Source organism: Zosterops lateralis (assembly GCF_965231275.1).
Source record: "Zosterops lateralis genome assembly, chromosome: 22".
In the NCBI taxonomy this organism is placed as follows: Eukaryota; Metazoa; Chordata; class Aves; order Passeriformes; family Zosteropidae; genus Zosterops; species Zosterops lateralis.
The window spans coordinates 7,513,747-7,535,622 of record NC_139782.1 but is presented as its reverse complement, the minus strand read 5'-3'; the positions used below and the strand labels follow the sequence as shown (position 1 = coordinate 7,535,622).

The 21,876-nt window shown below is 50.3% G+C and overlaps 1 protein-coding gene across 1 annotated transcript; it reads right to left on the bottom strand.

Annotated features, from left to right (window-relative positions):
- Window positions 1-1,177: 1,177 nt before the first annotated feature.
- Window positions 1,178-21,588, bottom strand: TMEM201 (transmembrane protein 201; the record flags this gene model as incomplete). The annotated part of the gene is made up of 11 exons (XM_083876595.1): window positions 1,178-1,277; window positions 1,704-1,835; window positions 2,094-2,384; window positions 2,726-2,797; window positions 3,255-3,472; window positions 11,481-11,684; window positions 12,328-12,710; window positions 13,996-14,172; window positions 15,612-15,806; window positions 16,307-16,427; window positions 21,509-21,588. The coding sequence occupies 11 exons, from the start codon at window positions 21,586-21,588 to the stop codon at window positions 1,180-1,182; spliced, it is 1,971 nt and encodes a 656-aa protein (XP_083732721.1). The 3' UTR covers window positions 1,178-1,179.
- Window positions 21,589-21,876: the final 288 nt, after the last annotated feature.

Sequence of the window (21,876 nt, the reverse complement as noted above, 5' to 3'; positions counted from 1 at the left end):
AAGGCTGAATTGTCCAGAAGCAGGTTTGGCATTTCTCACTGACAGCACCTGGGCATTTTTACTAAGTAAGAAAAATACCTTAAATGAGTCACTTAGCAAATCCCCGCATCAGACTGAGGTGCCAGGTTCCTGGATAGATGTGTACAATCAGACAAGACTGAGGTGCCAGGTTCCTGGATAGATGTGTACAATCAGACAAGGCTGAGGTGCCAGGTTCCTGGATAGATGTGTACAATCAGACAGCCCCTCACCACCTCCAGCAGAACAGATTTGTGCGATTGACAGCAGGAACAGGCTCTGCCCCTCACTGCTCCAGTGAGAACTCCAGCAGAGCTGTGAGAAGCCCTTTGACCGTGGTGCAAACCACACCGGGGTCCTTTCTTTTCACCCACTTCAGAGTGGCACAATTAATGCCTCCTGGGCAAGGAAGTCAAGGGCTCCCAGGCTCTGATGCAGCCAGCTCAGGGTGTCTGTGTGGGGCTGTGCAGAGCTGGCTGGGCACACTCAGGGGCTGAGAAGGGAAGTGCTGAAAGAGGCCTCGGGGCCAGCTCCAGCTGGAAGCACAAGGACATCTAAGATGCAAGAACACGACAGAGCAGCCAAGGTCACCCATGTGCTTAGGCAAGCTTAAGGCAACTAAAGAAAGTTCACTGACAATTTAGAGGAGAATGCCAAAGAGAAGAGGGAAGAGGAGCCACTGAGCAGAGGCTGGGGATGCTGTTACAGTAGCCAAAGCCCAGCACCAGCTACTAAACCATCCCTCTTCTTCAGCCCATTTGCTCTAATTCTCCCCATTTTTATACCAGCACCATCAGCACGAGGTCAATATGTCAGAAAGAAGAGCTGGGGGTGGGTTCCTAAAAACGCAGCTCACACATTTTCAGGCTTGTGTCTCGGTCAGTTCTTCAGAAAGAAATTGTCTGGGCCGTTGGACTGGCCTCCTGCTTGGAACTGGAGCTGGGAATTCTGCCTGCCACCTCCAGGGACAGTCCTGGGATGTGTTCTACCTGGAAGGGATGGCAGCAGTTGCCCAGGTTCCTTTTGATGTCAGCTGGGTGTACAGTAGTTTTTTAAAAAACAGCATGCACCGGTGGCAGGGCCATTGGCCAGGGGGCCGTGGTGAGTTGATCTTGTCTGCCCAGGCCCAGGTGGAGCCAGGGAAGGGGATGCTGGCCCAGCTCAGCGCAGGCTCCTGTAGACATAGGCCGATGTGAAAACAGCATTGAGGGTCAGGCTCACGGCCAGCAGGCCTCGCAGGGCAGAGGTGCCAAAGCGACCTTGGAACACAGAGACAAAAGGGGAATAGCAGAAAGAGATATTAAAGAGATGATAAGTAAAAGTGAACTTATGTTGTACCGTTTCTCTCTGTCTGGTTTTTCGGCACAAGCAGAAATTGCTGAAGCACTTTTCCTGTCAGGAAAGGCTCCACTGATCTCTTTTGGCTTTATTTTTATCCCATCTCATGCTCTTGACACCTGCATCCCCACCCCTCTTCTTCCCTCTCAGTTTAGCATTTTCTCAGTGTTTTTCAGGCAGTCCAAAGAACAGGAACAGCTTTGTTGAGATCTTAGAACAGGCAGATCTTTGTTAAGATCTTACCAGACAGAAGGCCCATGTTGCAACTACTTATTTATTTGATTTCCAGCAAGATCCCAGTTCCCCTCACAGAAGGTGCATGCAGCAGCCACCAGGCTCACACTCACCTCTCCAGCCTGCCAAATCCTCCCCTTTGGTCGTTGTGTCCACCACACAGGTGGATGAGTGCGACGAGTGATCCTCCTTTTTGATGGAATTATCACTGCAGACACTCCCCCCTTCCAGGGCAGATCTCATATCTGCAAAGAGAAAAAGATGGGAGAATTGACCACTCGGGATTTCTCCTGAAGGTTTCCCACCTACTGTGGCTTAAATATTGCCGGGCTGTGCTCACAAACTCCTTTCCCCAAAAGGGAACTCCCAGTGCTGGCGGCTACTGGGGACTATTCACCCCATACCGGGCACTCCCCACTCGGTACCGGGCACATCCCTGGGCACATCCCCGTTCCCTACTGGGCACATCCCCAATCCATACCGGGCACATCCCTGTTCCCTACCGGGCATTCCCCGCTCGGCGAGGCTCTTCCTGGCACAGCCATGCAGCTCGGGGACAAAGCCGGGGCTGTCGGAGCGCGTTTGTTCCTCGGAGCCGCTGGGTGTGAGCAGCGCCTCGCTCTGCGCCGGGAACAGCAGCAGCTTCTGGCCCTGCAGGTTGAGCCGGGCCGGGCTGATGAGCGGCCGCCGGAACCGCAGCGAGCCCGAGCTGGACGTCACCGAGCCCGCCACCGACGGCGCCGGGGACGGGAGGCGGGACGGGAGAGAGGTGCCGGAGAGCAGGGAGAAGGGATCTGCAAGGGAACACCCCATGGGTAAATGGGATCTGCAAGGGAAATACCCCACGGGTAAATGGGATCTGCAATGGGAATACCCCATGGATAAATGGGATCTGCAACGGGAACACCCCACGGGTAAATGGGATCTGCAAGGGAAATATCCCACGAATAAATGGGATCTGCAATGGAAATATTCCATGGATAAATATAAATGGGATCTGCAACGGGAACAGGATAAATGAGATCTGCAATGGAAACTCCCCACGGGTAAATAGGATCTGCAAGTGAAACACCAGACCACGAGTTTCAACCCCCCCAGTGCAAAGCCTGAGGCTCAGGAAGGGCTGGAGCAGTACCTGCTGGAGGGGATTCCTTGGACTGGGATGACTGCGAGGCCGGTCGGCTTCCACTGAACAAGTAGCCAGAATCTAAAAGCAAAAATAAGACAATTTGAACCCAGCTGTCTCAGCTGCTGCCAAACCCCAAATCCCAGTGCTGCACACTCGTCTGTGTTCTCTGTGAGCAGGGAATGTGAGCAGCCATTCCTGAGCAGGACTGTCACCTGTGGGTCCAGTCCCAGCCCTGAACACTCACCTGGATCCTCCCAGCCCATTCCTTTAGGAACACACACTCACCTGGATCCTCCCAGCCCATTCCCTGAGGGAACACACACTCACCTGGATCCTCCCAGCCCATTCCCTGAGGGAACACACACTCACCTGGATCCTCCCAGCCCATTGCTTTAGGAACACACACTCACCTGGATCCCTCCAGCCCATTCCCTCAGTGAACACACACTCACCTGGATCCTCCCAGCCCATTCCCCCAGGGAACACACACTCACCTGGATCCTCCCAGCCCATTCCCTTGGGAACACACACTCACCTGCCCTGGCCAGGGAGGGGATGGTGCCCAGGGACAGGGCCCTGTTGAGCCGGCCGGGGAGGGAGGATGAGGAGGTTCTGCGTGGGGACCTGAAGAGCTGCTGGTTTGTCAGGTGCAGGATGCTGGGTGGTGTTGGGACAAACAGAGACGTGGCAGGTGAAGGGAAGGCTGTGCCAGGCCCGCTGGGAAAGACGCTGATGGAGTCCCCAGAGAGGAACCTGCAAAGGACACGCAGGACAGACACTGAGCAAGGAGAAATCCCAGCACCTGCCTCTCTTGTTGTGCTTGCAGGAACACTTGTTTTGTCACCAGGTTTGGACTAATTGTTCAGTGCAGGGGTGCTGAAGAGTTTCTAGGAATGTTGCTATGCTTGGGGAAAAGAACTGCTCAACCTTACTGAAATTATTGTGCACAAACCTGTCCCACAATACAGGGTGGAACAGTTTGGGAATGCCAGTGAAAATACCTTGGATGAGAAAATTACCCAGGGACTGCTTTATAAAGTCCAGATGTTAAAATACGGGAATTTTGTATTATTCTTAACAGTTGGATGGAAATACATGAAAGAATGTCTAGAATATGAACCAGAATCTCTGAATGTTATTCTGTAAGATTTTTTAGTTAGAAACAGGTAATAGAACTGTCAAACATATCATGATGAAGAACAGAGTATGAAGTGCATATGTTTTTAAATGGAGATAGCTGACTTTGCAGGTAAAATTTAGCAGATACAGTATTTGGAGGCCTAATCTCACTTCTGGTGGAAACAGAGGCAGATGAGAGCAGCAACATGGTAACATTGGCTTTTCTTCTGTCAGAGGAAAGCCAGGAGTAAATCAGAGTGAGGAAAATCTCAGCCTTGCACTGTGGGGTGATTTCTGTCATTCTGTCCTGGAAATTAAAGAGCTGCTGCAGCAATATTGTGCTGTGCTAACTCCAGAGTTAAGATTACAATATAAACTATCTTATAAACTACTTCTCTGCTAGTAGGAGGCAGCCATGACCAATCCTGACCATCTCAGTGAGGCTGAACACATGAGCCAAGCAGGGTGCAGGTGCAGGACATGCCTCCAACAGCAGCCAGGGATGTGCTGCTCCTGCAGCCACAACAGCCCAACCCCTCCAGGCTGCAGAGAACCTGCAAAGAGCTCCTGCTCTGCAGCCATGGGGAGTCCTTTACAGCCCCTCACACACATCTAACCCCACCACACACACAGATGGATACCCAGCTCAGCTTTGTAAGGGGAAATAAATGGGAAAGGGAATTAAAAGTGCAGCTCAGGGGTGATAGGAGTGATAGGAGGAAGGGTGGTACCTACCCCTCACTGTGCCATGGCTGTGGAGGGCCAGAGCATCACCTGTGAGCAACAGGGCCCTTCTGTCCTAACTCTGCACCTTCTGTGGCTCTGGGCTAAAGGATCCAGCTTTACACAGCTCCTTGCTGCAGCAGAAAACGGCTTAAGTGGTTTATTGGCTTTTGGAAGTCTTTAATTTAAGGGGCTGGAAGATATTATAGTAATTTATCACTCATAACCACAGTCCTGGGACTGTAACTGGTTTGGATCAGGCTCCCAATGGCTCTGCTGCTCAACCTCAGCAAGTTACTGCAGCCAGATCCTCAGGGCAAGGAAGAAACATTTGTCTTGAACCATCCAGAAAAGGGATTTTTCTGATTAGCAAAGAGGAGCTGAAGAATTTTAAGTACAGCCTATTAATGCCTTAGAACTGAATTCTGACCAAAGTGTGTCTTAAACTTGGATCTGTTCTGAAAAAATTCCTGCTAAGTGTGAAAAATCCTGTTCTCTGCACTTTTTAGTGTTTGCCACTGCCCTGTCAAGAGGGTTTGATGCCTAAAAGGGCTTGATTCCCTCATGGGAATGGGCTTCATGCCTGAGAATGGGCAGCTGAACTAAAACTGCTTCCAGAAGCAGATAAAAAATGGGTGGGGAGATCAAGAGGATGATAAGGCAGGAAGGAACCACATCCCAGCCCTGGGATGGAGCTGGGTCTGCTCCAAGCCACTTGTCACGGGGTGATAGTGGCTCTGGCAACAGTAAAAAAAGTAAAATAAAAAAAAAAAAAGAAGGGGGAAAAAAAAGGCTCTGGAGTCAGTTTGTGGAAATAGTCAAGGCCCGGAAGCCGTTTATTTCAGAACTTGATACTGTGAACATCAAAAATTGGGTATCTTAATTAGTGTTTACAATGATCACAATGGTACTGAACAGCTGGGCACAAGTCTGCTACACATATACTTTAAAAATAAATAAATAGAAGGTTAAAGAAGGGCATTGCATGGTGTGGGACTGTACACGGTCCTGAAGAAACATCTCCTGCCAGGAGAGCCTCCCCTCCTCTCCTCCCACAGACACCTCCAAGGCTGTGGGCCCCTCTCTAATTCACATTTTACCAGAGATGCTGCATCATCCCTGGGACAGACAGGGACAGGGGAGGGCACAGGGCAGGCCAGGCTGCAGATGGAGCCACTCCTCTGTCAGATAATGAAGTAAAGAGGTGAGATGCACTCACAGGCAGCTTTTGGGGGAGGTTCATCTGCTCTGGGGGGCTGGGGGTGAAATATTTCCTCTGGACTTAATGTCCCCTCAGAACTGAGCTACCCCTGTCCTGGGCAGTGGGTGCAGGAGAGTCCCTGCCACCCCAGGAACTGCAGAACACTGTAACACTGCTCTGCCCTGCTGCACCTCCTCACCCAGGGCACAGCCTGTGCCTCCTGTCACACTCAGAACCAGGAGAAAAGAGCACTACAGGAACAAAAAACAGGCACAAGAACAAGGGAGAGTAATGCTAAAATGGGCACAGCTCTCAGACACATTAATATTTTCATATGTGGCTTAGAAAGCCAGAAACTTCAGCTGCCAAAAGTAAGAATTCTTGTCCCTTGCCTGTTGTCCTGCTTTGGATGAAAAAGGAGGGATGAATTAGAGCTGCCATGTCCTGCACTAAGACCTTCCAGAGTACAGATTCTTGGCACCAACTGTGCCTTTGCCCCCAGCTGGTGGCACAAGGTGGGGAGGTGTGTGTGCACATCCTCTGCCTACACAAATCCAGGGATAAAAACATTCAGGGAACCTCTTCCTGCCTGTCCACTCCAGAGCTTTGGTCCCAAATGAGGCTTTACAGGGGATGACTTCAGGACTGAGTACTGTCCCTCTCCCTGGAGGGCACCTGCCCTGGCTCAGAGAGCCCAGTGTGCCTGGCCCAGGTGACAGAAAACACCTGGAGGGAACTGGCAGGTTGTATGTGACAGCACACAATGTCAACAGCACCTCTGAGAGCCAAAGCAAAGCCACACACCACAGCTTCCTTCAACTTTCATGAGTACAGTCAGTCTGGAGCAATTAATCTGGCTATTAATTATATTAATTTTTATAAGAGCATAAATACTTTTTGTTCACATTACATCGATACATGCTTCCTATAGTATCTAAGCATGATTATTAGCTTCACATAATTTCAGAACACACTTTAAATATATTCATAAAGCCAAAATAATAATAAGCCACTACACCATTTTTATACTCCCATTTGTTCTCACCCTTTGACACACCCAAGCTCAGGAGAGCATGCAAAGCATGGATGTGGGAAAGGAGGAGTTGAGAGAAAGGAAAGCATTGGATATAAATACAGAATATTTAGGATGGTGAAGGGTCACAAAGGTGTCACTTTGCATGCACTGATGTCACTGAGGGCCTCAGGGAGGAGACAAGCAGCAGCAGCAGAGATATTGACTTTGTTGCTGCCTCTGGGCTCTCCCTGACCCCCCTGCAGAGTCACCCAGAAACGTTAGCCCAGGTGTCCCCCTGTGCCCTGCCAGGCTCAGTGGTGGCACAGGAGGGACAGAAGTGCTGGCCTGGCAGACACATGGGCCCTGCTGCAGCCATGGCCCCGCCAAGCAAAGCAACACAGTGTTGTCCCAAATCCTGTCCAGGGAAAGGCACTTAATGAACCCACGTTGGCCCCTTTGTAAATCTGGCTGTGCTGGGCAGGGTACAAGATTTTGTGTTGGCAGATCAGCCATGGCCACTGAGGGCCAGAGTCAGGCACTGGGGGATGGAGATTTGATTTCAAGTGACACAAACCCACTGACAACCCCTCAGCACCTCAGCTCTGATCTGCTGTTACCATCCCCTGGCCCAGACACAAGGTTAGTGTAAAAAGTAGCACCTTGAATTAGAGGCTTTTGGGATAAAAAAAAACCCTCTAACATTGTTAAGATGTTTGCATGCTCTGGCCTGCATGGCTGAGAGAATCCTCAGGCAACAAAACTGCACCTGGAGACCACAGGTTACCCTGTGCTCCTCTGTGGCCTGAGGTAAGAGCCCAGCCAAGGGAAAACAAGAAGCTCAGAGCACTGACCAAGTGGATCTGGATGATTTTGTGTCAGTTACCAAGCCTTTTTTAGCTCTTATCCCACCCAGCAGGGGGAAATGTGTCACACAGAACAGCACCTCAGGTGCACAGGACACTGTGCACCAAAACACACATTTTCCCCTGCTGGCCTCACTGTGGGGCAAGCAGTGATGCAGTTAGATGATGCAGTCAGATGATGCACCTCGGGTATCCCCATCTGGATGACACAGATGATTTATCTAACTGCTGAGTGAAAAATGCAAAGCACCTTCCCTACAGAACCTATGGCAAGGCCGTGTCTGGAACAGCCTATTTGGCTTTGAAATCAGGTGTGGCAAGAACAGCCTCAGCAAAGGCAGTAGTGGTTTGACTATTTAGTTTTCACAGTCAACAGCAGAATGCTGCCAACTTACAGCTTATCTGCAGGGCTCCTTGTCTGAGACACAACTGGTACAGACTGAAATGCTACAGTTTATAAAACAGAACATCTCTGGACAAATCCCACCCTTCTCCTCCTTTCTTCCCTTCCATCATCCTCCACCATCAGCAGAAGTGTGTGAGACAAGGAGAAAGAAAGGAGGCTGTCAGCATCAGAGCCTCCAAACCACCAAAAACTCAATTGAGAGTTTGGTTTTGAGGCTCTGAGGTTTTTGTTGGGTTTAGAAGCAGCAGCACAGACGTGCTGAGGCACTGAGAAGTGGGGGAAAATCAGCTGACACCTGAGCAAAAAGAAAAGCTTCTTTGGCATTAAATGAACCCCACTTCAATATGGACTTTGTTATTCTGTTTCACCTTTGAAATTTTCCCAATGACAAGCACAGAAGTTCTCCAATTGTAAATTGTGAGTGAAGCACCACAGAGATCAGTTGTACAGCTTGGCCTTAAAACAAAGTGGCTTTCTGATGTTCTGACATATAAATTAGTGCAACTGGTAAATACACTTCATTTGTATTAATCTGCATAAAGCAAAGACAAACGGATGTCACTTGCAGTTAACACATCTCCCACATCAAAGGACTTTAAACTCACTACAGATTTGCACTTGCTGTGCAAACAGAGCTACAATGCTCCTTAACAGGATTATTCAGGCTTCACAGTGTAAATCCTCTCCTCCCCACAGTTCTACCCACTGCCTGTTCCCAACACTCAGTGTGCATCCCCCACGTCCCATCCCAGCACTGCACAGGGAAAAAGGCAGGAAGAGAAGAGAACAGGCATGGTGAACCAAGGTAACATTTAAGGGCAAAACATCACAAAAGGTGCCTGACCCCAGGGAGCTTGAGGATGAGTTGAGTTTAAATAGAAAGAAAAAAAATCAAAGTGCTCCTAAAAAGGGAGGAAAACAGCTACTTAGAGGAGATAGGAGATGATATGAAACAGTAAAATGTAGTTTAACACAGCCTTGACTAAAACATCTGAAGAGGCTGCCAGCCATCTCTGAAGCTGCCACCAAGAGTTTCCTTACTACTGGGCAAGAAAATTTGGACAGATTGATTTCATTCTTATTAATAAAAGGAAATTGCTGACAGAAATCAGGCATGACATTACCATGACCATTCCCACTGAGTCTGTCAGCTTCTCATCCCCCTCCTCTGAGCCTTCTCAATATATCCTACAAACATGAGATTCCTCCCATTCCTGGGACACACTTCACAGGAGAACAGCAGGAGGAACTTTCAATCCAAATTGTACAGGTTTGGGCAGAAGACAATCACAGATAAAAGTCTTTCCTTACATGTATGTTAGGAGGAAAATTTGGAAGTCTTGAAGCAGGAAGAAGGGAGGAATTAAAAAAAAAAAAAGTCCAGATGCCTAATTTCACTTAAAGACCATAATAGCTCAAGGTTTCCCTTGAAACAAATGCTTTGGGTCAGGACTGATAAGAGATGGGAAGGTGGAGGATGGAGCCAGACCCTGCAGGTGCTGGATTCCTCCTGTGGTAAATAAGTAACCAACCCCCAGCATCGTTCACAAGCACCAGAATGGAGCCAGGTCCTGGCAGCTCAGAGGTGGATCCTGCAGCTCTCTGAGGGCACCAGGAAAAGATCCCAAAGCAGAGCCCAGGTGGGCAGCAGGTCTGTGTGGCCTTTCCCTGGCTGAGTTACACCAGGAGCTGCACCTTCCCACAGCTCAGCCTGGCTTGATGAATTTCACAGCTTTTGGCAGTGCTACCTTTGTGCTTTCACAATGAACAACAGTTAGAGGAACTGTAAGTATCAACAGCTAGGAAATAGCCTTGGTTTCCTTTAAAAAAGCTCCTCTAATTTCACCAGCACCTGCAGCACCCAGTAGTGTCTGCATTTTTCAGCAGGAGCTGCAGATACTTCACAGTGAGAGCTCCATTCTGATTATTTTACTGTTTATACACTGGAAGATCACTAGACCCAATTAACTTACATCGGACTATTGGGGTGGCGAGTTCCACTGTGCTATTCTGAACAGAAAATAGCAGGACCTTTTGTCAAAGTGCTATTTCCTCTTGGAAGACCAAAATCCATGTAAGAAACTCAGTGGAGTGCCTTTCAAACAACTGTGCAGGATAATCAGGCTGCTTATTGTAGGAGGCCCCAACAAGTTAATCCTAAAAATCCCAAACTCCTCCCTCCCACCTCAGCCTTCAGCAGGGGAGTGCCAGGCTCTCAACTCCAAGTCACAATTTCCAGACCCTTTTTTTTCAGCAGTATTAGCACAATGCCAGACTACAAAAAGAACCCAAAAAAACCCATTTCTGTTGCCATGCAGTGCCACAGCAGAGCTCCCACCCCTTCCTACAGCACATCCTTCATTGTACAATGAAAGCTGACCAGGTATCACAGCATGAGGTCGTCAGTCCCACACTTCTCTTTCTAAGGCTACAGGAGTGGAGGGATTTAGGCATTTTTATCTAGTTGTGCTTATACACAGATGTTGCTCGGGGAGCAGGTGGGTAAAAAACCCAAAGAAAACTGGCATTGAAGGCAACAACCACTGGCAGATCTGAAAATTTAACCTCAAACAGCTGCACACTTTCAGGTATTAAGGCACCCTGAGCTAAATGACTTTTTAAAGCACCTTTTTGCATAAATTACTGAAGTTTCAGTTAAAAGCACTTAAGGACACTTCTCCATCTAAAACAGGAGCCAGGAGAAGGGCAGACAAGAGATGCTGCAGGTCAGTGATGCTACAGAGTGGAAGACAAGAAGAGCCAGGTTTTGGGCTCTGTGTGGTCCCCTCCTCACGTGCCTGGGCACCACAGCACGTGTTAACCAGGACTCCAAATCCACGGGCAAGTTCCCATCAGTTCCAAATTAAAATGACCAGCACCGTTAGGAAAGTGAAGGTGGATCAGGGCAGAGGGTTCCTCTGTCAGTGGCTAAGGATGGAGAGGCAGTGAGAAGAGCCAGGAGGAGCCAGAATCTCTGTGGCTGGAGGAGCAGAATGGGGAGGAGGCTGCACTTATGGAGCAGTTGGTGAGGCAGCTGCTGGAAGAACTGACTCTGGGGAAGCTGGATATTTGTACTGCTGATGCAGGAGCAAGGGAGAATGGAGGCAGCAGGAGCAGCTTCCATGGCTAGCACTGGGAATGCTCCAGGCAGCCAGCACAGTGGTAAGCAAAGATGGGGAAAAATTTTATATATATATATATATATATATATATATGTATACATATATACACACACATATATACATGTATATATACATATATATATTAAAAAAAAAGATCTTCACGCTCATCTAACTTTAAAAAAAAGAGAACCAAAGGAAGGGGAAAAAAATAAAAAAAGAAAAAAACAGTAAGAGGAGAGAGAGAAGCACCAGTCACACAGAGTTCACAAGGCTTTGTTTTTGGCTCCCGGGGGTCACTGCAGTGGCTCTGACCTTCGTGGCCGGAGTCTCCGCTGGCCCGTGGATTTCCGTGTGGCCACGGCGGCGGTGAAGCCCACCAGGCAGCACAGGGACGTGGTGCCAAACTTGGCCGTGTCCAGCCAGCTGGGAGTGTCTGTCTTCAGGTACCTCTCGGCCAGGTGCAGGCTCATCACCACCAGCCACAGCACGGAGGAGAAGGCGTCGATGCGCCGCAGCCTGGCAGGGAGAGGAAACAAACACAGGTCAAGCACTGGGACAAAATAAAGATGTTTGACTCCAGTCAGGAGGCAGCAGAAATTAAATAAAAATTCTCAAGTCCAGTCAGGAGGCAGTAGAAATTAAATAAAAATGCTCGACTCCAGTCAGGAGGCAGCAGAAATTAAAAGGCTTTATTTACAACTTATTCAGCCTTTTTATACTGTGCAAGAAGGCACTTTATTGGTCCATAGGGATGATACCTCTCCCATTGGATAAGGAACAGGAATAGCAAATAATGCCTGTTGTTATGGGAAAGGAATATTGTTTACACAAGGTTGTTTTGGGAAAAAGGAAACTATTGAAAAGTTTCCCTTGGGAAGAGCTCAGGCTCAGAAAATATCGGGTCCACACCAGGGAACCACCTCGGTCCTGAGAGAGGAGAGGGGAGGTGGGGAGGGACCCAGGCTGAGCAGTGCCTCTGATTACATGTGCAGCCCTCCCTGCTGCTGAGCAGCTCCATTTTCCACCAGAGCTGCTTTCCATTCACAATAACTCCACTGAATGAATCAAGGCATGCAGCTCTACATGTGCCATTCAAACATTTACCCCTGGATCACCCAGGGACAGCACAACTCCCCTAAGGCAGCCTGAGCACACCCACCTGATGCGGCCGGCCAGGAGCATGGCCAGCAGGCAGGTGAGCAGCCCCAGCACGGCCACGGCCATCTGGTGGTTCTTGCCGTAGGCCCAGGCGGCGCTCAGGCTCTGCAGGAGGCGCTCGGGGAGCAGGTGGAGCAGCTCCCGCCAGCCCCGCCCGGGGGTGGCACTGCCACCGTCACTGTCACTGGGGCTCAGGCCAGTCCTGTTCCGCACGGGGCCGGAGGGGACAGCACCAGGGACAGCTGTGCTCAGGGAGAAGGGGTCCCCTGACCCGTACACGGCCATCAGAACCAGGAATGCACAGCTGAGGAAGGCCAGGAACCGCAGGAGGATCACCTGAGCTGGCGTGGTGATGGAAGTGGAAGAGGAGGATGAACACAAATTCTGCAGGGGAAGGAGAAACGCCTCATTAGAAGCTGAATTAAACTGCAGCAAGGTTTTGAAATGGTGCTGTATGAAACAATTCCAGACTGTGCGGTTCACTGGACTGCTCTGCTCAAGTCCTTCTAGGTCTCTGTACTGGGCTGACACCACATGGGATTATTGTAGGCCAGCAAGGAGCAACGGCAGAGACACGAGCAGAAGCCAAGGTCAGGCAGGGCAGTGAAACAAGGAGAAGGTCATAATTCAATTCCCATTGCTATTTTTTTTCCCCCCGGTACTCCGTAATTTCCTGCACCACGCTCATAAATTGGCTTCCCTACCTCCCCTTTCTCTGCCTGTCCCATTATTTTCCTTCCACTCCATTATTACGCTAGATCTACCCTCTGGCAACTGTGCTGAATGACACCAGCAAGAGGCAAAACCTCAAACTAACACGAGAAGCATCTGTGGCAACTCTCCTGTGCTCTTCTAAACTGCTGCCAGGAACCCAAACTCCCCAGGCTACAGAGCCCCAGGCTGCTGCCTCCCTTCCCCAGCTGCAGAGACAGGGCACAAAGCTGTGTCCCTGCCCTGCAGTCCCCAGGTGTCCCCAGGGGTTGGGGAAGATGAATCAGGGAAACCTTATAAATATGATTGCTTAGCAAAAAGATTCTGAAAATATGAAACCTGTAATCAAAATAGAAATGGAAGCTCACTTTGAGTTGTAGGATACCAAGTCTTAGTTACTCTATAACCTGAAGACAACAGCCTGGGCAGCTGAAGGAGAATCCCTTTTAACTGAACAAGACCCTTCTGCTGGCTGAGGGATCCAAAGGTCAATGGAGCAAAATAGAGAAGTCTGAAGAGTAGTTTTTAGAGTTTAAAATATAACACAGTGTGGTGATGTAGTAGTTCTTATAGGCTGTATGGAGATTCTATAGGATTTTGTGTCTTGTGTTGGTTGGTCACTGTAAATTAGAATATTCATCACAAAAGGAGATAGAATGGACTGTAACAAAGACCTCGCTCTCTTTGGCTCTTGCTTGCTCTCTTCCCCCTGCTCTTAGCTCTGTCTTCCCCCTACTCTTGAGCTCTCTTAGCTCTCTTCCCTCTGCCACCTTGCTCTCTCACTCCCCTCTTCTTACCTCTCACCCTCTTGCTTTTTCTCCCTCTCTTTGTGACTTCCCTCCAGCCCAGGCTGGTGGCTGAAGGCAAAGCCCTTTTTACCCACAACCCTTGCAATAAACCCACATATTCTAGACTATCTCATGCCAGCAGAGTCCCCTGTCCCTGCTGTCCCAGGTACCTGGCTGTAGCTCTTGTCGCTCTCGCGGCGCCTGAAGTGGTGGCTGAGCAGCAGCGCCCGCAGCTGCCGGTTCTGGTGTTTGATGTAATACTCCACTGCAGCCTGGCACGGCCGGCACAGCTTGTAGGTCTGCTCCAGGTGGTGCTTGTACACCTCAATCTCCTCGTCGTACTTGCCCTGGGTGAGAGAACAGCCCGGGAGAAGGAGGTGAGAAGTGCAGGTGCCTCAGCAGGTGTGTCACTTTTTCTATTGACAGGAGGGCAAAGCGTGGTTGGGGCCTCATAGGGACAGCTCCCCAAAAACAGGGCTGGACAGAGAGCAAGCTGCAGGCCAGGCACACAGCCAGCCCCACACAGAGCCGGCCCAGCCCCACACAGAGCCGGCCCAGCCTCCACACCCCAGCAGGAAGGGCAAAACACAGCCTTGGGGAAAGACTGCTGTGTCCCGACATCAGGATGTTGAATTTCTGTGCCTGATTTTGCTGTCTTTATTGAGATCTTATGAATTCCACATAGGTGAGATAAGTAACTAGGATTGCTCTTGCTCTCCTCAAATGAGGGGACACAAAATACCTGCTGCCCCTTCACTCCAGGCTCATGCCTGGTATGCTCCTGCTGTCACTGACAGCTTTACCCAAGCATGCTGGATAACACAGCCCCAGGTTTCTCAGCTGGCACAGGCACTGCACCTCACTGAATGCCTAAAAAGGGGCCAAAGGCTGGCAGTACTGGAGCAACTGGATAGCTCTGGCAAGAGGCAGGGACTAGAAATAAAGCTGAGAAAAGGGCACCAGCCAAAGATATTCTCATTGAGCGTGATCAAATTTCAATCTGTTCTCTGGGAGTCACTCTGATTAAACTCATTATAATCAGACAAAGCAGACTGGATTAGGCAAGGCAGAGGATGGACACTACAGCACAGTCTGACCCCAAGGCTTGACCATGGTTGAAGGCTAAGGAGTGCAGCACTAAATTCTCTGCACAAAACTTTAGGGAGCCATAAAACTGCAAAGGAGAATCCCCACTATCCATCCTCCATGTATATTAAGTAATGGGAAGGCCAAGAAATTGCTCAGCAGGAAATCCTGTTGCTGTAACTGCAAAAATCCCTTTGCCCTTCTAGGCAGAGATGGAAACCAGGGAAATTATATCACTGCACAGGATTCCCCTCCCACTTCACTTGTAAATGCAGAGCAGCACAGCCAGGGCCTCAGGAAAACAAAATCTATTAAGGCTTCATGTGAACTGCTGGGCTGTTGTGCCTCTCAGGTCCCATAAACTCAGCCATGGGAAGGACTGGAGTTGTAAGATCATCTCAGAAATGTCTTGGGCTCAAGCTTCAATTTCCAGTGCTCATCTAGAACAGGGGAACATTCCAGCTTTGAAGTAGAATCAGGTAAATTTGCAACACTAATCACTGGACTTCTCTGCACTGGAGTGTCACACAATGCTTCTGAGGCCTGCTGGAGCATCATTCCACAGCACACTGAGAAATTGTTCTCTCTCCTGCTTACCAGGCTGCAGCATGGAATAAACAGAGCAGGAACAGCAGACACACGGATGGGAATGCCTTGATCAGACATTCTCCAGGGATGGCAGTCCCTAAGGAACACTCACCTCCTCCCTGGGTGAGAAGGAAGCCAGCTGTTTGATTTTCATGGTCTGGTGGTTGTTGCATTTCTTGCAGAGCAGAATTTGGCTGCTCACCCACTGCTGTGGTTTGGCAGGGTCACAGAAGGTCGGGCTGCCCGACACAACGTGGTTAAGGTGCTCCATGTACTGGGCAGGGATGGGCTTGTTGTAGTCTCCATTCTGACAAAAAGCAGGGGGAAAAGAGAACACTCAATCATAAAATCAAAGCTAGGTTGACAGTAAGATTCCCTAAGCTCTACATTTCATTAGGATTCACCTATGTAACAAAATAAATAAGTAAAAAAAGATACAAAATGCTTCAAATCTTCCCCCCATCTCCACCAGCCTGCACACCTATTGCATGTAGCTGGTGGTGCTGCACTTCAGCTTAAGACAGGCTTTGCTATTTAACAGAATACAAAACCAGAGAAGAACTGTTCCATACAGTAAAAAAAAGCATTCTTAAGAGATATGTCAATACCACTTTTGCCCTTTAAAGCAGGAGAGGAAAACTCATTTTGATTTCTCCAGTCAGCACCCCCCAGAGCAGTGCATTCTCTGTCCAGGCTGAGGTGCTGAGCTCAGGGGTGCCCAGCACAGAGCTGCCAGCTGTCCCTCCCTCCTGCAGTGCCCCTGTGAGGTGAGGCTGCCCCCCAGGTGGGGCTCAGGGCCCCCCATACCTCCTGGAAGCCGTTGTACTGCTCGCAGTTGGGGCAGTCCCAGCAGTTGCGGTTCCCGTAGGGCACCACCGTGTCCTGGCTGCAGAACCAGCAGTTCACTGTGATGTGTGTGGGCTTCTTCCTGTGGGGAGAGGGACAGGTCAGCCAGGACAGACTCAGCCCAGGGAGAGGGACAGGTCAGCCAGGAGCCCTGGGCTCAGCTCAGGGAGAGGGACAGGTCAGCCAGGAGCACTGGGCTCAGCCCAGGGAGAGGGACAGGTCAGCCAGGAGCCCTGGGCTCAGCTCAGGGAGAGGGACAGGTCAGCCAGGAGCACTGGGCTCAGCCCAGGGAGAGGGACAGGTCAGCCAGGAGCCCTGGGCTCAGCTCAGGGAGAGGGACAGGTCAGCCAGGAGCACTGGGCTCAGCCCAGGGAGAGGGACAGGTCAGCCAGGAGCACTGGGCTCAGCTCAGGGAGAGGGACAGGTCAGCCAGGAGCACTGGGCTCAGCTCACAGAGAGGGGACAGATCAGCCAGGAGCACTGGGCTCAGCCCAGGGAGAGGAGAGCCATGGCTTTCCAACAGTGAAATGCAGGAGAACAGACAATCTTCCCATCCCGTGTGCTTCACAATATAACTTGGAGTAGTCGTGTTAGTGAAAAGATGGAATGTTAAAGCAGAAATAAATAAATTCTGCCTGACAATCTCTGTACCTCTGTTCTAGTACCATGGACATGTGAGAACTTTAATAACAACCTTGTGATTTACCCACTTTACTGTTTTTAGGGTACCCAAATATGTGAGTCCTCTCCATAATCAGCAGTGCTATTCTATGAGAAGCTGCAGTAGAATTGATGCTTAATGCACAGGATTCCAGGAAAAGGAAGTCAGGATGCACAAGAGCTGCCTGTGGTGGTGCTCAGAAACCCAGCAAACAGGCTCATGGTTACAGCTCTGTCTGCCCTGCTTGGTAGAAAATTTTTCAAGGACAAGAGCACATCACATTACCCTGAGGTTCCAGCACTGCAAACAGCTGTTTCTTCACAACTTCAGGTACTAAAGGAACTGAGGAATTAACATTTCACCCCCTGCTTTTTACACACCAGAGCTGAAGGGATAAAGACTAATGACCTTGATCCACCAGCCCCTTGTTTCCTGAAGAAACCCTGTTAAAACAACACAGACAAACAGCTGGGACGTGGCCCCACCACCACAGGGTGTGACAGATCCTTGAGCAAAGACCTTCAGGACCCCTGAGCCTGCCTGCCAGGGAAGCTCTGCTTTTGTCTCCATACTCAGAGCAATCCCCAAGAGGAGCTTCCTGGCAGGCCAAGGCAGCCCAGCCCAGCTGTCTGGGTTTATCAGAACCGGTTCCAAGGGAGGGCAGCTGCTCAGGACTCGTCTCTGCAGACAGCTGGACCCAGCTGCCACCAGGGAATTGATCTGTGTGGCTCCACTGCCACAGCAGAGAGGGGAACAACTAACAGCAGCCAAAGTGCTCCCAGCTGAGAGCAACTTCTCCCAGCTCTAGGAAGTGTTTGTTCTCTGCTGCTGACACTTCTGAGTGCTGCAGGAGTGTTGTCTGGCAAACAAACAGCCAGGTGGGTCTTCTCTCTGAGCCGTCACCTCTGCAGCTGGATGTCCACAATTTACATTTTCCCCACTTGCATCTCCAAACACCATGCCTTGAAACTTGGTTTATAAAATATCAAACCCTCAAGCAATGTCTGAGCCTCCTGTTCAGGCACTAACAATGAGGATATGCCTGAAATGAAGCACTGAAAAGTCAGAATGTACAGAGGATTCCCTGCCAGATGCTGAAAGAAAATGGCTGGAGCCACTAGGATAACAGATTCTCATCTCAAAATAGACCCAAACACCCACACCCCTCTTAAAATGAATATTCCCTGCTCAACTTTCTTCACTGCCAAGGGGGGTTCAACTGATCTGAGTTAAAAATATCACTGCTAAAACTAACAGGCAAAAGAAAAAAAATACAACCCAACTCAACCCAGAGTTTTCAGCAGACAGACCTAGGTCAGTAATCTGAGTTATCCATGAGCTACTGCTGGATAAAAGCCAGTCCCAAAGCCAAGCACGAGTCAAAACAGGCAGATGAGGGATGGACACGACACCTGCTGCATTTGTCCAGTCTCACTATCACAGGTGTAAAAGCTGAGCAAATATAAAACGAGCAGCACACAGACCCTGCAGCTCCTGGGGCACGGCCTGGGCTCCTGCCTCTGAAGGAGGTTATTGCACAGGTACTGCAGAACCTGCCACACTCCCTCCTCCTCCTCCTCACCATCCCCCGGCACCCACAGAAATAAATGGGTAAAAACACCACTCCTCAGCCTCTAGCCACCCCCAGGCTCTAAATTCCATGATGGGACAGAGGTAAAAGCACTGATTTCAAGGATAACAGAAGTGGAAAGCACAGGTGAAGAAATGAATGTAGCAGTCATGCTATAAAGCAAAATTCAGTGCCAAACCCTCCCTGAGAACTCACTGATATCAGAGACCAAATCCTCACTCAAAATCTTCCCATCTTTTCCCCAAACAGGATTTCCCTGATTGCTCCTGAGGCTCAGGAAGCACTGCCAAGGATTAAACAGCAGCACTTCATTCTGACAATATATGCAAAAGAAATGGCCAAGTCCTGGATTATTCAGGATAAGAGGCAATAATACTTCCTTCTGTGAACCTATAATCTGTTGCCATAGAAATAGGTGCAAAAAAATCCCCAATTCCCAATCTGGTGGGTGCAACAAAGAGGAATTTAGGCTCCTTCCAACTCCCAGCACTCCTCACTACTCCTATTTTACACACACACATTTAAGGTCATCCTGAAATCCATGCTCCTAATGGATTACCAGAACAACAGTCTACCTTGATAAGTGCTGGTATTAACAAACTGGATTTGTAAATATTTTTATTTACATCTATTCCTCACCCTCTTTACTATTCAGCCAGAAGATGAAGATCTTTTCTGTAGTCTTGAAAGAGACCACTGGTGGATGTGCAGCTCTTTGCTGGGTTCCCAAGGATTAGAAGAAAAACCCAATTCTCCATTAAAAGCAATTAAAGCAGCAGTCTTTTGTTTTGGCACAAGTGGATTACAAAGCGATTACTCAAATGGCTGTGCCAGCAAATCTGAACAAAAAGCAGACGGGGAAGAGGAGCTGTGCTGCACAGCTCAGTTTTGATCAAACCACATCTGGTGGCATCAGACAGACCCAGAGCTGGCACAGCACTGTTGGCACAGCTGGGTAAGAGCTCAGGGAAAGCTCCAGGGAAACTCCTGGTGGCAAAGAACAGCTGCCAAGCCCCAGGTTGTGCCCGTCACCTGAGAGCAAAGGGGTCTGTCAGTGCTACACCCCATTTTCCAGTGGAAAAAAGCACATCACAGCAGCCCAGACCCCAGCAGGTGAACTATAACATAGATGAATTTACTCAGAACTAGCAGCTATAGACAAGACTTGGCCACAGGAGCAGATTTCCAGCACAGGGATGTGAGTTACAACACAGCCTGTCCTCTCCCATGAGCAGCTCAGTGTCCTCTCAGGCAGGGAAAAGGTGTCCAGGGGACTCAGGCAGGGACACACACCCAGGGATAACCACCCCAGGCTCTGTCCCTATTTGGACATCAAATCTTTCATCTCCCTGATGAACAAAAAGCAGAGGCAGCATCATAACTATGTCTGACATCATGTCTGTGTCCCCTATTAAACTGTCCTCCTTGATGACTATGGAAGATTCATTTAACCCAGGCAGAATAAGAAATTTGGAACTATCAGAACAGTACTGAGAAACACAAACATGCAGGCTCAAAGAATTATCAAGGTCACCTGAAAGAATTTACCAGCAGTCTTTAAGGACTTGGATAGAAATGCTTTCCATTCCAGAGACCTTTTGATGAACCTGAGCAAAACAAATCCCATCTCCTCCCTCAAAAGGCACGCCAGCATCAACTGGGTCAAAGAAATCCTGCCTGCTTCACTGGGATTGCTTTAGGCCACTTGGATTTCTTGGCTACCCTAAATATGTCACAGAAATGCCAAGTCTTGTATGTGGGCTAATGTCCCACTGATCATTGATATGGTTAAACAAACAGCAAATGCTTCAGAGCGAACCTAAGGCATCTCATTGAGGATGGAGGAATATTCTTCTCTTGCAAAGCATAAACTTGAAGTGAACCTTAACACGGAGCCCTTGGGACCAGGTTGTCTCCAAGAGAAGCCCTTAATAGATGAGCAAATTCTACTGCTGCTGCAGAGACTGAAGTGCCTTATTCCACACATCCCCACATTCCTTTCATGCTGTGCTAGATTATGATCTGTCAAATTAAGCTTTTCTCCTTTTATGAGATCTGAACCACCACATCTCTCCCTGATGCTTTTCAAACCTGGTTTTCAATCTGAATTTAAATCGTTCTACGCTCACCAATGTTCTGTGCAATTAAGAAACAAGCAACCAAAATAATTTTGGTGCCTAATCAATAATTTTGACTAGTACAGAACCTCCCCAAGTTCTAGCACTGTGCAGACCTGTTCCCCAGCAATCCTTCCTTCACCCCACATCAACCAGCCCAAGGAGCGGGATCTTCTCTTTCCCTGCCTTAAAAAACGCCGGGAAAGGAGCGGGGAGACCCCGATGGGCAGAGCCTGTACCCTGTCCCTGGGCAGCGCTGGATGCATGGATGGATGGAGGGGTGGGATGGAGGGGGTGGGATGGAGGGGGTGGGTGTCCCCGCGGCGCCCAGGGATGCTCAGCCTGGCACAACAAAAGCCATTCCCGGGGATAGGGGAGCCGTTCTCCCGCACATACCTGCCCCGGGGCCGGACACTGACCCTACCAGGCTCTGCAGAACCGGCCCTGCGGCTCCCACACCCACCGGGGACGGCACAGACCCTACTGGGGCTCTGAAGTAGCGGCCCCGCTGCTCCTACACCGCCCTGGGGCCGGGCACAGACCCTACCAGGCTCTCCTATTGCTCCCACACCCGTTGGGGCCAAGTACAGACCCTGCCAGGCTCTCCAGGAGCGTTCCTATTGCTCCCACACCGCCCAGAGCGGGCCGGGCCCGGGCCCCGCGTGGCGCCTTTCCCGCCGCCCGGGCCGCATCCCGCCAAGGCCCTGCCTCCCTCCCTCCTTCCCTTTTTCCTCCTCCTCCTTCTCTTTCCTTCCTTCCTCCCCTCTCTACCTCCCTCTCCGCTCCGTCCGTACCTCCTGGCGATGCGGTAGAGCAGCAGCCCCGCGGCCGCGGCGCAGGCGGTGGCGCCCAGCCCGGCCCCGGCCCCGTCCATGCCGGCGCTGCCCCGGGCCCGGCGGAGCGGCTTTGTAGGGGCGCGGCCGGGCCGGGCCCGCCCCTGGCGCGGCGGGGGCGGCTCCGTGACTCACGGGCGAGGCCGGAGTCGTGCGCCGGGCCCGCGGTGACTCAGCGCCGCAAAGGCCGCGGTCGTGGCGGCGGGGGCGGCCCGGCCCGGCCCGCGGGGGAGGCCCGGGGAGGTCGTGCCTGGCCCGGCGTGCCTGGCCCGGGGCCCGGCGCGGCTCCTCACGGCTGATCACGGCTGGTCACGGCTCCTCTCAGCTCC